This window comes from Penicillium atrosanguineum (assembly GCF_028827265.1).
Source record: "Penicillium atrosanguineum strain IBT 20685 chromosome Unknown utg000005l_segment0_segment0, whole genome shotgun sequence".
Taxonomy (NCBI): domain Eukaryota; kingdom Fungi; phylum Ascomycota; class Eurotiomycetes; order Eurotiales; family Aspergillaceae; genus Penicillium; species Penicillium atrosanguineum.
The window spans coordinates 1,209,282-1,224,037 of record NW_026623137.1 but is presented as its reverse complement, the minus strand read 5'-3'; the positions used below and the strand labels follow the sequence as shown (position 1 = coordinate 1,224,037).

Sequence of the window (14,756 nt, the reverse complement as noted above, 5' to 3'; positions counted from 1 at the left end):
ACTAGAATACAATTGGGTTTATACACATCGCTCTCGAAAAACAACCCTCCATGCGCAATCAGAATCGCTCGATTCAAGCAGTTTGCTTGGTCTTGGGTGATTTTTGCTTGGACTTAACCGACTTCCCCATGTTCATGTTCATGAACTGGCTAATGAAAGCATCCGTCTCCGAGTCCATCATCACATTGCCATTGGCATCCAGCTTCGACGCCTTGGCTGCGGCACTTTTCGCAGCCCGCTGCTGTCGGAATTGTCCAAGAGGTGTCAACAAAGACTGGCTGTCGAGCCATTCCCGCCGATACTCCTCGATGACCTTCTCCCTCACGAATTCGGGGTCGTGGCGTGTTCGGAATCTGGAGTATTTGTTGCGGACTTCATCGAGGACACTGGAGGGGAATGGAGCGCTCTCCAGCGTCGGGGTCCAGGAGGGAATGTCGACTTCGTAACGCGAGGTATCACAGTCGTAATCCTTGATTTCCGGCTCTTCCTCCTTAGGCCAAGGAATCTCGATGTCGAGTCCGGAAACGTAACGGGTGAATCGGGGAAGCTTGCTCCACGATGGCCGCTCAAAGTAAGGCTTTCCAGCGTATGCGTGCTCAATAATATGGTCCACGACCTCTTGGGTGTCTGGGTCCTCCAACGCAATGACGTGTCGGATGTTATCCATTGGTACCGGCATGGCCTGAGTCATAACATCGCCCTTCATGCCCATTCCGTCTTTGGCCCATTCGGGAACGGTGACATCAGCCTATGGGAGAAGTCATTGATTAGCGGCTTTGCTTGGGACCAAGGAATCGGACTAAATGCATGTCTCGAAACGCACCATATTGAGGTCCTTGAGCGTGACAGTCTCACTTTCTGTGTTGACCTGGGTAATATCACTGATTTTGCCCACATCCCGACCCCGGATAATACAGACTCTGTCTGCCACGGCGAAGAGAATTTGCTTGCTGCGAAGGTGCTTCGGGATCGGGGGGGGATGCATCGCCGCGCCGTCCATTGTGCCGTAGGTGAATTCCAATACTCCGACATCTCGCTTCGGAGCTAGGTCGCGTTTGGCCCAGTCTTCCCAGCGGTTCTCTCGTGCTGCTTTCTGGTTGGCAATAATGCTCTTGTTGAATTCCCTCCTCGAGCGAATTCCCTGGGAGCGTTCAACCAATTCTTCCCGTCTCTGGGCTCGGAAGAGCTTCTTTTGGGCCTGCTTCCTGGCCGCGGCCGTCCGTTGGATGACCTTCTGCATTTTGTGTGAGGTGGGCCAACAATGGCTAACGTTGCTGCTGTTCAACTTCGCGATGCGCGGACGGAAAATTGCGGCCGCATCTTTGAGCACGTGACTGAATGCCAATCATCTTGGCTTATATAATCAATATTTGTTTTTTTTCTTAAGGCAATAGTTGTTTGAAGGTCTCGGGTTATGGAAAATGTTTCTTTGATTGGTACTATCTAAATTCTACGTAGCATGCTGGTGTTGCGATTCAGGTTTTCTTTGGCATTAAATTTGCGAAGCTGCCGAACTTTGCGGTGAACTATAAAACGGAGCAATCCACCAGGTATACCCTCAACATACGGCGCTGAGGATCTCTTGAAAAGGCGTGGGCTTGGTATGCAATTTACAACGATTCACGTACTTGAGAATCAAGGATAACTCAGGGAGCAACTTTCGAGGTCGTGGCCTATTATTGATAATATTACCAAAATGCATCAAGCTATTCGTTGTCGTTAGGATATATTACGCCGGTGGGAGGGTGACCATTGTCAAACAAACTTGTCGTGTCTACATCTATGGATGGCTCTGACTTGACATCTGGGCGTGTGCTACCGCCAATACCCAAGATCTCCCGTATGATATCACTACGCGGCGTCTTTGTTCCGTTGGTAACTCACTCACAATCCCCAAAATAATTATACGAACGATTGAATCGAGCAATCAGCTTCGGTCTTTCGGTGCTTCCCCCGAACCGTGTTCAAACTGTTCGACAATAAGCACACAAGAGGTAACAAAGAAAATTTATCAAATTATTGAGACATGCAGTCATATCTCGTCCTTATTCTGAGAGTAGGAATCGTTATTAAGTAGTCATACTTGTTGAGGAACAAAGACTCGAACTGTAGTATAAGATATCTTGAAATGTAGAGTCTATAGCCCAAGCTTCTCTAGAATCATACTCACACAAATTAAACAAGCCGTATAAATTTCACGCTACGAATTAGGTTGATCGCTAACTCGTCTTGCTCAATCCTCAATAAACTTCCAAGTGTTCAATAGGCGGACTTATGAAACTGTCGCATTTGATCTTGATCCTTGTGGCCGAATTAGTTATTTACATCATATGGATGCTCTAATCTGAACGTTCGATACGAAGAGATCCATGACAATCTCCAGCCAGTCTTTCAAACGCCCAATGAGTTCCTCCAGCTCACAAAGAGGGGATTCGCTAAAGATAAGTATTGAAGCTGATTTCTATTGACAGGCATCATTCAAGCAAGTTTGTCTATTCTAGCCCAGAAATCAAATTATATGTGACCTCAGCCTTGGACAGGATCGTTGAGGATCTTTTACACATATCATGAGCCCCTTCAGCTTCATATCGATTCAAAGATTTCTGGTGGATCTTTGACTACTCCACTGCCTCTAGTGCAGAAGACATTATTTAAAATTTAATCAACCTCGAGAAGGGGATGGGTTTGTTTCGTACAGACATCAATTGGCACACATGAGGTAGTTCACCTCAACCTACGCATCCTGATTGAATTGATTAAAGACATCCGGGCCCCGCGGGGGCCGCAAACCATAGGAGATATCATGGAACCCATTATCCCGCACAAGCCTGTGCACTGTTGGCAGTAAATTGTGCGAAATCATTACTCCCAGATTTGGCAAGCACCTGGAACGGTAGGCGTGCCTCCTTCAGGACTCATCGAAGGGATTTCTAAATTCGTGATACTCAGAGCCAAGTTGTCCCACCACATAATAAGATAGACTGATTTCCCAGACCTACTAAAGTCCTCTAAAGAGTCTGAAGAGTATGCCCCGAACTGAGGCGTAAGGTATGAGCAAACAACACACTTCTCGAATGGATTGAAGATGTGCGATTTGGGAAAGGTGCAGTGACCCGTATAAATTATCAACTTTCCAAAATTGGGGACTTCAGTGTAGCCTGGGACCCAAATTATAGCCGAAACGCCTTTGGAGGGGTCTTTTGGAGCTACCGTAGAAGAGCTTTGGCATGAGTATGGTCGATTTTTTGATGGGAAAATTGGTCCGATTTATGTTGGCTGTGGTGAACGGAATCATCTTTGCATTCTTGATTGTGATCGTTGCTACCGTTGCTTTTATGAGGAGAAGAGCCTCCACTACTGCTTCGAGAAGAACTCCGCCGAAGCCCGCAAGGTATCGAAGATCATGTCTTTCCTCTTATACTTTAAGCCCGCTTGTTGTTTTCATTGTTGTATGTGCCATTTTGTCGCTTTTTTTTATTTAGATCTAGAAGAATCCATAAATGAGATTGAAAGAATTTACCTCCGATTATTGGACTCGTTGTAGAGACTTGCGAAGACGAGTCTAACCTTGCTGACATATGGTGTTCTAACGCGTTACGAGGAGTCGACCTATCTTTGGAAAGTGCGCATAATTCTAGGCCCGCTTTCACTTCCGCATCTGCGAGAGAGGTCATAATGGAGGCATCATATTAATATCGACCTCAAAGAAAGCCTTGGCAACAATATATTGTTGCCAAACTTACCGAAAACGAGGATTATCACCCTACCAAATTGCACCTAGGATTGAAAATCGAGGCATTCAGCATAGAGTGAGCCAAACAGGCCAAACAGGGAGCATGGGCCATTGCATTCAGTCGAACAAGGCGCCCTGCGTGCCCGACTGCCAAGGATCTATACCCAACACGAGGTCGAGATTGAGTATCTGACGTAAAAACACAGAGTAAACGGCCCACAAAGCGCCCATAATCAAGCACGTAACTTTAATGCTAAGTATCCAAAAACTGCGCCAGCGCACGTGTCCTTCGTGTCGGCGAGCGAGAAGCTTACAGTTCCGATGTGGGGAGGATAGGCCGAGTCCCGGACGATCGATCCCGATGACACGGACGTTCGACTCGTAGTGCGATTCGCACTGCGTATGAGAAAGTACAAGAGGAAAAGAGCGGCATAACTTCACACAAATCTAGAGCGTAGCACCAGCAAAAGACTCCCCATCCCGGGAGCGACGGGCCCTGGAGGACGGAGACGCTAGCCATGCTGGTCGACCCGGCTGTGTGGCTTTCGCTAGTGTTCAAGCTCGCGATTGCAAGAAAAGTGGATATCAGTACTTTTTCGTCCAGTGGTTATTTCCAGATGAGCGCATACGAGTAACTCCAATTTGCTAGAGCATTTATACGTGGTACTCCAAGTCTAGATTATTGCCCCTTAACCATACTCCTTTTCCGGACTCCGACCATATAGCTTCAGGATTCGGCCCCTGTCCTTAATCTCTATTTTTAGTCAGCCGTGGAGACGCGGCTACTCCTTTATACCATCTCCACCACGGAAGGAAGCCAATAGCTTCAGGCATATACATTTTTGCGTCGATTAGATGATTTAGATACCAACTATAGCAAAACGAGGGGGCAATGGGCGGGAAAGGGCGGCTTCGGCTGGAGCTGGGGCCCCTAGAAGTCTCTCATCAAATCAAGGGGAAGGAGCTTGATAGCCCCGGTCTTTTTTTCAGCCGCGTTTGGTGAGTTGTGGTAAGCGGAAAGCTCTAGGAAACCATCGGAGCGATCGTCAGTGGACAGTTGACCCAAGCATTTAACAATTTGCACTAGGCAACCACCGGAGCACGACGCACCACTAGGCGGTCTTCTTTCTGTTGTACGAAGATTTCCAAAGGTCGGGGACGGCGGCGCATGTATTTTTTTCCACGCACGAGCAGTTGGGGAGATAATTTCCCGTTATCGATGATTCCGAGGGCCCTGGGCATGAGACACGTGTGCTTTCAAAATTGATGAAAGAGAAGGGCTGTTTCGTACAAACAATAGAGTCAGAATGTCAATCTATTGAGCAAAGGCTGGTCAGATTGTCGATCCACTCATTCCCTGTGAATTCTATTCTGATGGGAAAGGTATCCAAAGTACCCCCTCATGGCACAGATATTCCATGTGAACCATCATTTCACCCGAGTACCTTAGATGACTAGGCCTAGCCCCTTTCTATGATATCAGAAAGTCCGATCATTGCATAACTCTTTCGTTTCCAGGTCACAGCCACGGTGGCTGAGTCTCAAGAGACAATGAGTGACGCGAATACGGACCCGCTCAGCCACACATAACCTACTAAGGCTGGCACGGTAACCGTATTACCGCTGCAGCAGATCCCTTCCTGGCTGAGGGACTCGAGAACGGTGCTTGAGTAAGGTGATCATCAATTCAAGTGGAAAAAAAAAGGCACCAGAACTGGCCACGAGAGTAGATTGGGACTTCGAAATAGCAAGAATGGTGCATGTCACGAGTACCTGAAGTCTTACTTTTCATCAGGGGAAGGGGAAATGAAAAGGGAAAAACGATACCACGTACCACAACAAATACCCCGACAAAACGAGGCAGCAATACGACAGAGTACAGAGAATACAACAAATACAGCGGCCACCGCCCAGCGTAGTCTGGCCTCTCCTCCTCCACCTCCAAGTCATCAAATATTCTTCCCATCCTCAATCCATCTCTCTTTTCCTGGCTTCTGCTACTCGGCATTACCTAGTTTTGGTCTTCTCTCCCTTCTAAATCTACTTGCGCCTCTTCTTAATTCACAGTACGGGTTGACCCTTTTGCCCCTTCTCCCTGAGAATCCCCCCGGAGCAGCCTGAACCTGTCCCTTTCCCAACACTCCTGCCTTACTCCCTGACCACCCCCCTCCTTCATCCCACTCCACCGCTCCGTCCATCACTGCGCTCTTTCAGATCGTTTTCTTCTGCTAACTCTCTGCACAGATGGCCGAGATTCGACGCAAGCTCGTCATCGTCGGCGATGGTGCCTGCGGTAAGACCTGTCTGCTCATGTAAGTACTCTGACATCAGAACTATCCCCCTCCGCACCCCCTTTGAATCCCCTTCATTCGATTCAGACGATCTGACAGAAATTCTCCTGCAGTGTCTTCTCAAAGGGTACCTTCCCTGAGGTGAGCTCCCCACCCCCGGACTACTCCGTGACCCCCGATCTCGTGCCTTATCTCTGGCACCGTCCCGACCGCATCAGCCCCGAAACAACACATTCTGACAGTATGATTGCAGGTCTACGTCCCTACCGTCTTCGAGAACTACGTCGCCGATGTTGAGGTTGATAACAAGCACGTCGAGCTTGCTCTTTGGGATACGGCTGGCCAAGAAGATTACGACCGTCTCCGTCCTTTGTCATACCCCGACTCGCACGTCATTTTGATCTGTTTCGCCGTGGACTCGCCTGATTCGCTCGACAACGTCCAGGAAAAGGTGGGTGTTAATCGATTTGCATGTGCTTGCGCATCTTGAGTGCTGACGCGGTTTTGTAGTGGATTTCCGAGGTTCTCCACTTCTGCCAGGGCCTTCCCATCATCCTTGTTGGCTGCAAGAAGGATCTGCGCCACGACCCCAAGACCATCGAGGAGCTCACCAAGACCTCTCAGAAGCCCGTCACCCCTGAGCAGGTTCGTTCCCCCCTGTCTTTCCCCCTAGAACCTTCGGAACACCCGGGATAATGGCTAACACATTTCACAGGGTGAGGAAGTTCGCAAGAAGATTGGCGCCTACAAGTACCTCGAGTGCTCTGCCCGCACAAACGAGGGTGTTCGTGAGGTCTTCGAGGCCGCCACCCGCGCAGCCTTGCTGAAGGCCCAGAAGAAGCCCAAGAGTGGCAAGAAGTGTCTGATCCTGTAAACTACCCTTCGGCTTTTAGCGCGGATCGGCTCGAGCGAAGATCGGAACCGTCAAGAGACTCGGGCAAATTTAGTCTTTTTCTAATATCTCGGGGGGCTGCTGAGCCTGCAATGCGAGATGCGAGATGCGAGATGCGAGATCGTGGATAATGTCGAACCCGGGCGCCCGAGTCGTGGAATTTCCCTCTACACCCCCTCTGCAGTTGGCCGACACTTGTGTTTCTCTTTTTCCTTTTTTTTGCCCTTTATTTTGCAGAATTTGTCTAGGGAGGCGTTGTCTTCATAACCCTGTGGGCTTTTCTCTTTTTCCCCTGTCTCTCTTCCCCCTTCCATCCGACACCGTGGATCTCAATGACAAAGTTACCCATCGTGGCAGTATAAACTTCTTTTTGCTCTTTAACCAAAACCAAAAAAAAAGAACCTTGGAAAAGAGAGAATCGGAAGTAGCGCCTAGAAGTTCCGTGTGATGATAGATGATTCCCTTCCCCTTTCGGATATCTCTCCCTCCCCAGCGAAGAGCCCTGCTTAATCTTTATCATGACAGTTAATGCATGAAGTCCTTGATTTTATCGTGTTCTAGACCATATGAGGCTTGAATATTTGAGTATGTAATACAATGGCACAGTGTAGCTCTAGGCCATTTCGTGTACTCCATGTGTAGACACATATGCAAGGGCCCCATAGTGTGAAGAGTTTATCTGTGTCTCAGACAGCCGACGGCCCGCCAATATTGGCGGTTCTGAAACAGTCCAGCCTTCTTGGCGGCGCGGTGTATGTAACTGCTGCAGTTCTTACGAGGTTGCTGGGGTCTGACAGCCGAGGAAGTCAGGCGTTTTGCTACTAGATATGCACATGCATGCACGGAATTAGAATGGGTGCTTATTTACTGGCTTCGTACTGTACTGCGTATCCAAGGAGGCTAACATCACAAGTTACATGTTTGAACAAAGACCTGTGTCATGACCGGTTCAGACTTAGCAAGCCCTCGATGTACCGTCGCGCATCCATACCAAGTCCCTCGGCTAGCTTTGACGGCGTGGTGTCGTTTGCTCGGGATGAACTTAACTTGGTAGATGAAGCGCCGCCTAGGTCGCGGAAGAAGCGCGCTCCGCTGCTGATCCGGGCGTGGCTGGTTGGAGAGACGTAGTCACTTGCTTTGCGGACGATGAAGGCTTCCTGAGCTGGAGATGGAGTAATATCCAATCGAGGAGATGGGGCCGTTGAAGGGAGCTGGTCTTCATCTAGGGATAGAGCAGGTGCAGAAACTGAGGCGTTGTTGAAGCGTACCCAGACTATCCACCAGCTTCGATTGGTTTTGCTGGTACGCTCGAGTTCCTGCGGCCGGGTGCGGGTGTCGACGTATGTTGTTAGGAGGCGGTGGTGGATTGCCAGGCTCTCGACGCGTGACCATGTGCTTGGCCGAGAGGAAGAGGGAGAGGGAGTGCGCGGGGAGCCCGAGGGTTCTCTGATATGAGAGGGTGTGGAAAGGCCCGGGATATTTGGGATGGATGAACGGATAGTTAGGTTTGATGGGTCATAGACGAGGTCGTAGACTACTTGGCGCTTGCTGGAATCGGGTGTGCCCTCTGTCATAGAAATGCGCGAGGCGGCGGTTGTGGGAGAGGTTGATGCCAAGAGAGGTTTTTGGAGAGGGCCTAGTTGGTGGTGGATGCTTGTGTATAGACTTGGAGATGATAGAGATGAGGTCTCTGGGTCGAACAGGAACGTGAACACGAATGGTTGGTGCTATGGGATATTAGCTTGTTGAATTGGCGTCACGCAAGTCAAGCGATACTTACCACGTATATAACTGCCTGAAGCTGTTTGACCTCGTCAGAATCTGTCAATTGGACATGAACTGTCCGGTGTATGATTCGACTCTTCGATCTGCTCTCCACCCTAGGCTCCGGACTTCCTTCTTCAAGGTCATCCAGAGTATCCAGATCATCACGGGGTCCTAGGACAAAGCGGCCATGTGTATGGCTCTTTGGTTCATTTCTTTGTTCGCGGAGCCGTGGTTCGATGGGCGGCGGAGACCGTGCCGCGGTAGTTTCGTTTTGTCCAGAAGTGGTAGCCGTTGATTCATTGACTTCACTGGGAGAACCGACAGGTGACTCAGATAATGATTTGGGAGAAAAGCTCCAAGCGGAGCCATAGCCAAGGGTCAGGTACTTCATGACCGTGTCCGTTGGGAACATCGACTTGTCTGTAGTTTGGTCATCTTCTGGCAGAGGGGTCTCATTTCCTCTTTCCGGCGTGTTCTCTCGGGCCTTGGGAAGTGGCTGTGGCTCTGCCAACACCAGCGGGCGAGGGATTCCCGGCGTGTAACCGAGGTCTGGCGTTGACGGCTGAGCTCCAGCTGATTCATGCCTTCTTTGCCTTCTTGGTTTTCGCCGACGCAGCGAGTTTGGGTCCCGCCCAATTCCATACGCTGCGTCGCCGTATCGGAAGATCCACTCCACCCAGTGAGACAAATGTGTCAAAGAGGGACGGGAAACAGATCCAGCCCCGGAAAAAATGATTCCATCCGCAGGTCGAGGGTCAATATCTGACCCTAGCCATTGACTTTCACCGTTTCTGGATATTGGGGGAGAGTCGTTGGCTTGCCTGGACGGATCCCCAAACCTCGAGACAACCAGGTCAACCAATCCCTCTGTCCTGGCCACAAAGTCTTCAAGGACTTCTCTTTCGCCACTACCCCATTCTTCCTCTCCAACCCCAATTCCCAACTCTCCTCCCGCGGCTAGTTTGATCCCATTATAAATTTCCACGATGGGGTTTCCGGTCAAAAGGAGATCCCAATTCCATGCAAATTTCTCCCAGAAACGTTCTAAAAAGAGGCAGAATGCAGTTCTTCCAACGCGAGTGTAGAGATTGCTCAAGGAGAAGTCATGAAGGAGCAGGAATACCGAGTTCGCACGCCGTAGTTGCTGGATAACTAGCTGTGAGGGGCCCATTTCCCTCGCCGAGTATTGAAACGCAGGAGAGCCAGCTCCGTCGCCCGAGGAATTTTGAGATGGATCAGCGGGTGATCGAGTAAGATCGATAGACTAGTCCGACGTAAGCTGTGATGTTTCCACGAAGACCTCAGTCGCCCTTACAGCAACAATCCACCAGTCCTTCTCCAGTTCGAGAAGAACTACCCGTGATTTATCAGTTTCGACATATTCCAGTGGCTTGTCCGAGAAATTGCTGATTCAAAACCCAATGAGCTGTATTCAGTCGCAAGCTTTGGAAGGGTCCCCACCTGGCAAAGCTCACCATGCCCTGCGCGAGGCCGATCTGACGCAACTTGTCATTCCTGCTACTCTCGTATATTTTCCCATCCCCTTCCTCCGCGTTAGAGTCCTCTGTACGTTGATTGTCCGCCTTCGAGGTGTGGAACACGATCTGGTCGTCTAACGTCTCATCGGTGGGGCCGAGGGTCGGGTTGTAGATGGCGAGGAAGGAGAGCTGCGCGGGAATAACGCTGTCATGATCGTTTTCAAGCATCGCATCGTCTGCAACTCGCACTCAAGCGATCGCAAGTCAGCGCGGAGAACGAGACGAGGGGCCGGGGTCGATGATGTTGATATCACGTGGCGGCTTATCGATAAGTCGGTCTTTTGAACTGCGTCTCGAGCTTTCCCCGGCTTTTGCGGAGTCAATCATGTTCGTCGTACGTGGAGCTGGACCTTTTGGTCTCTGCAAGACTATCTCTATTTCTCGATGGCCTGCATCGAGGCTTTATTCGACCAAAACGCATGACCCTCTCAGGATCTTGTTTTGCGGTTCCGACGAGTTTAGTATTGCCTCCTTGAAAGCTCTCCATGCCTATCACTTGAAACAACCGAATCGGATTGCTTCTATTGACGTGGTTTGCCGCCCGGGAAAGCGAGTGGGAAGAGGCTTGAAGAAAATTCGTCAAGGTAAGTCCCATACATGAGTGTAATTGAATACTTATAACTTCTCATTCTGATATATGGATTCATGCAGTGCCCATCAGGGAGACTGCCGAGTCCCTCTCACTTCCAATTCATGAGATTGACACATTTACTGGATGGACTGTAAGAATAAATTCACCGAACAAGTTGTCCTTCCATAAGTACTCATTATACTAGCCTCCAGTTACCCCGAATGGTCCGATCAATCTGATCATCGCGGTATCCTTCGGACTGTTTGTACCTCCGCGTATTCTGAACTCCGCTAGCTACGGCGGACTGAACGTGCATCCTTCATTACTGCCGGAGTGGGTGATCATCTGATTACAATGACGAGAATGTCTACTGACTCCACTATAGTTTCCGCGGCCCAGCTCCGTTGCACCACACTCTCTTGGCAGGAGAAAAGTCAACTGGAGTTACCCTCCAGACACTACACCACAAAACTTTTGATCATGGAACTATTCTCGCCCAGACACCACCGCCCGGCATTGATATTCCCAATCCCGACTTCTGCACTGTCCCCGAGCTTCTGAACTTCGTTGCACCAAAGGGTGCCCAGCTACTAGTGGATGGCATAAAAGATGGCCTATTTGTACCTCCCGTAAAGGAAGTAGGCTGGCGGACCAAAGAAACAACCGAGAACCTAACTCACGCAAGCAAAATCAAACCAGAGGACCTGCACATCGACTGGGCAAACTGGACAATGCTCGAGATCAACCGACGCAACCGAGTCCTCGGTCCTTTATGGAGCAAGGCACTTGTTGCATCGAACCCTTCAGATGGCCCTCTCACATTCCAACAGAAGCGAGTAATTCTGACCGAAATTGAAGAAGTGGAGCCCCCGAAAGGATGTGACACTTTAGCTGTGGTTCCCGGTCTGCCATTCGTGAATGTCCCTTGTCCCGTTGAGCCCAAGAAAGGAAGAGCTCTTCATGCGTTTACTCGGGATGGCAGGGTTCTGCGCATCAATAAGATGAAAGTGGAGGGTGAAGCGGTGGCCGATGGACTTCGTGCTGCAATTAAAGCTCGCATGTTTGGTGATCGGTCGTTCCAGTCGGAAAGTGTTGAGTTTACAACTTTCCGCAATCCTCTGGTTTGAAAAAGTAAAGTTTGTACGATATTGTTGTCTATCAGGATAATACCCTTCATAATAAGTTCAATGACATGCTTTGGCGTCTCTATCTCATTGTAACAAATGATACTCCCAATTCTGCAAGATCAACGTGAAGCCTATTTAAAAGCGAATCCAGCATCTAGAAAAGTTAGTTCTACCATCTAAGCGAAGAAGTAGTACATACCGATCTGAACGGCCTGTCCCGTCATTGAAGAGTTCTTCGCGGTGGAAATGTAGAGATCTGCGGTGTCTTCGACCTCGGGCTATCACGAAGTCATTAGAGTAAATCAGTAGATAGAGTCTGGTGACTTACCAGTCGCTTAAGAGCCGTCCTTGCCTTCCATCCGTCGATCTGATCGGAAGTGAATCGCTGGCCCTAGGACACCGTCAGCAATCTCCTCTGGAGTAGCGTATAACAAAACACATACCCATTCAGTCAACAGCAGGCCGGGAAGTACGGCATTAACTCGGACCTTAGGGCCCTGAGTATGAGCAAGACATTTCATGAGGTGGATCACTGTGGCGGGTATCAGCAAATGACTTTTTCAATTTAGAATCAGAGAAGTCTACCAGCTCCCTTAGTGACGGCATATGGCAAGCTGCTACCACTGGGGGTGACACCCTATTTTGTTGTGAAATCAGCTTCCAATATTTTAGAGTCATATCATGTAGTCACCTACAGCAGTTGACGAAGTGATGATAAAGGCACCGCCTTCGGGATTAGCATTGAATGTGGGCAAAGCAGCTTTAAAAAGATAGAAGCTGCTCTTGACATTGACATTCCAGCACTGCGGGGGTTAGTATAGATGGCTCAAAGTGGGCACTTAGGCAAATACCTTATCCCAGTCGGCGTCATCCATTGCGTCCAGATCGGCAAAGTTGACCATCTTAGTCCATCCCTGTGTGATTGCGTCAGAAGAAATCAAGCCATTTGCAAGTATATCACGGATGGACCCACCGCGTTTGAGATCACGACATCCAAGCCACCCAGTTGTTCAACAGTTTGTTTGACGACATTGGTGCATTCGGCCTGGCTTCCCGCATCCTACAGAATACCAAGATGGCATTATTAGTGATTCTGTATTTGAAAGTATAGCCGGGTTAATCGACTTACACCTTGCACAACGATGGTGTTGACTCCGTACTTGCTTGCGATTTCAGAGGCAACTTGATCGGCTGTCTCCTTGTTTGACACATAGTTGATGGCGACGTTGCTTCCCTCGGCGGCAAACTTGTTAGCCACGAGAGCTCCCAAGCCTCTGATTTTGTGTCAGCTGTGACAGCTTGAAATTGATTGTTCTCCGCAGAGCAATTGGTCTTACCGAGAGCCGCCGGTGATTAGGACATTGCGACCTTTCAGAGAATAAGGCATTGTGAATGGCTTGGTGAAAACGTTTATTTACAGATATCTGTGCCTGTCAGGGGTATGCAACGAATGAATCAAAGAGAGAATTCTCACGTTCGCAAGATACACAGGACCAGCTCAATGAGGGGGATGCGGGGCTGCACAATGCGGTAGATTGGACGCAGTACAACGGATTTTTTCCGACGCTAAATATTTAAGAGTTAATTTCCGCCCAGATATGGGACAATTGAGGATAATAAATTTAAATCTACTCCGGACTCGGCTATCTTCGGTAGATAATACACTTTATCGCCCCAGAACGACTCCATAATCCCCACATCGGTATGTGGAGGAGAAAGTACTGCTAAATCAAGCCTCGGGTGTTGTCAGATAAGTCATTTCAATTCAGATGGCTACACTAGAACACCATAGCAGAGCCTAACTTTGAACGCCTTTGATGTGCTCTTTGCCCTCGGGGTTTGGTAGCACAGCCGCGCCCGCATACTGTGTCTGCTTCATCCCCGGCCATGCCCGTCGCCCAGCCAGACTCCGCCATTGAACGAGGAAGACGTCAGCCAAAGGAAGTAATAAGACTCCAGTAGTGCTGAGGCCATTGACGCGGGCCCATGATTCTACAAATATGGTTCGCAGTCGTGATACGGCCTGCGTGGAGCTGCTACCGCACATCCAACGGGAGACCGATTCATAGAATCGGATCATTTTTGCCGCGAGAACAATGCAAAAGCCTACGGCTGGGCCATTGGTAATGATGAGGTCGGGCTGAGGCGAGAGATAATTCATGGGCAGTCGCACCTGACCCGGATATCGTCCAAGAAGAACATCGAAGCACGCCCAAAGGCACTGGAAGGTCGAGAGAGGTGTGGTCCAGTATGACTGATGGACACGTCGTGCTCGTGGAATTGTGACAATGGCGTAATCTGACTCGCCCTTCTTGAGGAAACCGGACTCGAATTCTTTGGCTTTCTTGGCGCTGAAATCATCGCCCGAGCTCACGACGTACGTCCTGTAGGTATAGTGAGTGGGATCGAGAGGTATGTTTTTCATCATGCTGAACATCTCTGCTGTATGACCACCGCTGCCGAGCACCAGGAGCAGGTGAACGGGCTGGTTCTTCCGGCGGACTCGGGGTATCGTGGCATTATGGGAATATGCTAGCGAGGCGACGATGACCTGGATAGTCATAGGTCAGCTCAGTATGTATAGCGTAGTTATGATTAGTTTGAGGACATCACGAACAACAACAACAAGAAAAGCAAAGGTCGTAATTGGGCCGAGAAGCTGCCAAAAGAGCCTCCAAAGAAGCCAGAGAGTAGAAGCCATGATGTCACTGGGTATTCGCCGAGGTGTTGAGGGCTCGAGGTTCGAGGTGCTATGACAAGTTCATGATGGAGGGAAAGTGGAATGTCAGAAAAAAAAAGCCGACAGCAGGTGCGAATGGCAGCTGTATTCCCCGAGC

General features: G+C 49.5%; 6 protein-coding genes across 6 annotated transcripts; 2 read left to right on the top strand and 4 right to left on the bottom strand.

The window, feature by feature from the left end:
- Positions 1-73: 73 nt before the first annotated feature.
- N7443_006708 (mitochondrial 54S ribosomal protein uL24m) lies at positions 74-1,240 on the bottom strand (the record flags this gene model as incomplete). Its single annotated transcript, XM_056886764.1, has 2 exons — positions 74-748; positions 824-1,240. The coding sequence occupies 2 exons, from the start codon at positions 1,238-1,240 to the stop codon at positions 74-76; spliced, it is 1,092 nt and encodes a 363-aa protein (XP_056740413.1).
- Positions 1,241-5,977: 4,737 nt separating this feature from the next.
- Positions 5,978-6,898, top strand: rho1 (Rho family GTPase RHO1; the record flags this gene model as incomplete). Its single annotated transcript, XM_056886763.1, has 5 exons — positions 5,978-6,045; positions 6,138-6,165; positions 6,278-6,475; positions 6,535-6,669; positions 6,740-6,898. The coding sequence occupies 5 exons, from the start codon at positions 5,978-5,980 to the stop codon at positions 6,896-6,898; spliced, it is 588 nt and encodes a 195-aa protein (XP_056740412.1).
- A 956-nt stretch (positions 6,899-7,854) lies between these two features.
- On the bottom strand, positions 7,855-10,407 carry N7443_006706 (uncharacterized protein; the record flags this gene model as incomplete). Its single annotated transcript, XM_056886762.1, has 4 exons — positions 7,855-8,643; positions 8,697-9,947; positions 9,999-10,089; positions 10,145-10,407. Coding segments are annotated over 4 exons (2,394 nt in total), but the record flags the coding sequence as incomplete, so codon positions are not given.
- A 52-nt stretch (positions 10,408-10,459) lies between these two features.
- N7443_006705 (methionyl-tRNA formyltransferase) lies at positions 10,460-11,919 on the top strand (the record flags this gene model as incomplete). The annotated part of the gene is made up of 4 exons (XM_056886761.1): positions 10,460-10,805; positions 10,873-10,943; positions 10,998-11,125; positions 11,178-11,919. The coding sequence occupies 4 exons, from the start codon at positions 10,460-10,462 to the stop codon at positions 11,917-11,919; spliced, it is 1,287 nt and encodes a 428-aa protein (XP_056740410.1).
- A 131-nt stretch (positions 11,920-12,050) lies between these two features.
- On the bottom strand, positions 12,051-13,306 carry N7443_006704 (SDR family NAD(P)-dependent oxidoreductase; the record flags this gene model as incomplete). The annotated part of the gene is made up of 10 exons (XM_056886760.1): positions 12,051-12,073; positions 12,119-12,197; positions 12,248-12,310; positions 12,363-12,451; positions 12,505-12,556; positions 12,615-12,722; positions 12,771-12,833; positions 12,893-12,979; positions 13,049-13,193; positions 13,257-13,306. 10 exons carry the CDS (start codon positions 13,304-13,306, stop codon positions 12,051-12,053), a joined length of 759 nt encoding a protein of 252 aa, XP_056740409.1.
- Positions 13,307-13,717: 411 nt separating this feature from the next.
- N7443_006703 (glycosyltransferase family protein) lies at positions 13,718-14,482 on the bottom strand (the record flags this gene model as incomplete). Its single annotated transcript, XM_056886759.1, has 1 exon — positions 13,718-14,482. The coding sequence occupies one exon, from the start codon at positions 14,480-14,482 to the stop codon at positions 13,718-13,720; it is 765 nt and encodes a 254-aa protein (XP_056740408.1).
- Positions 14,483-14,756: the final 274 nt, after the last annotated feature.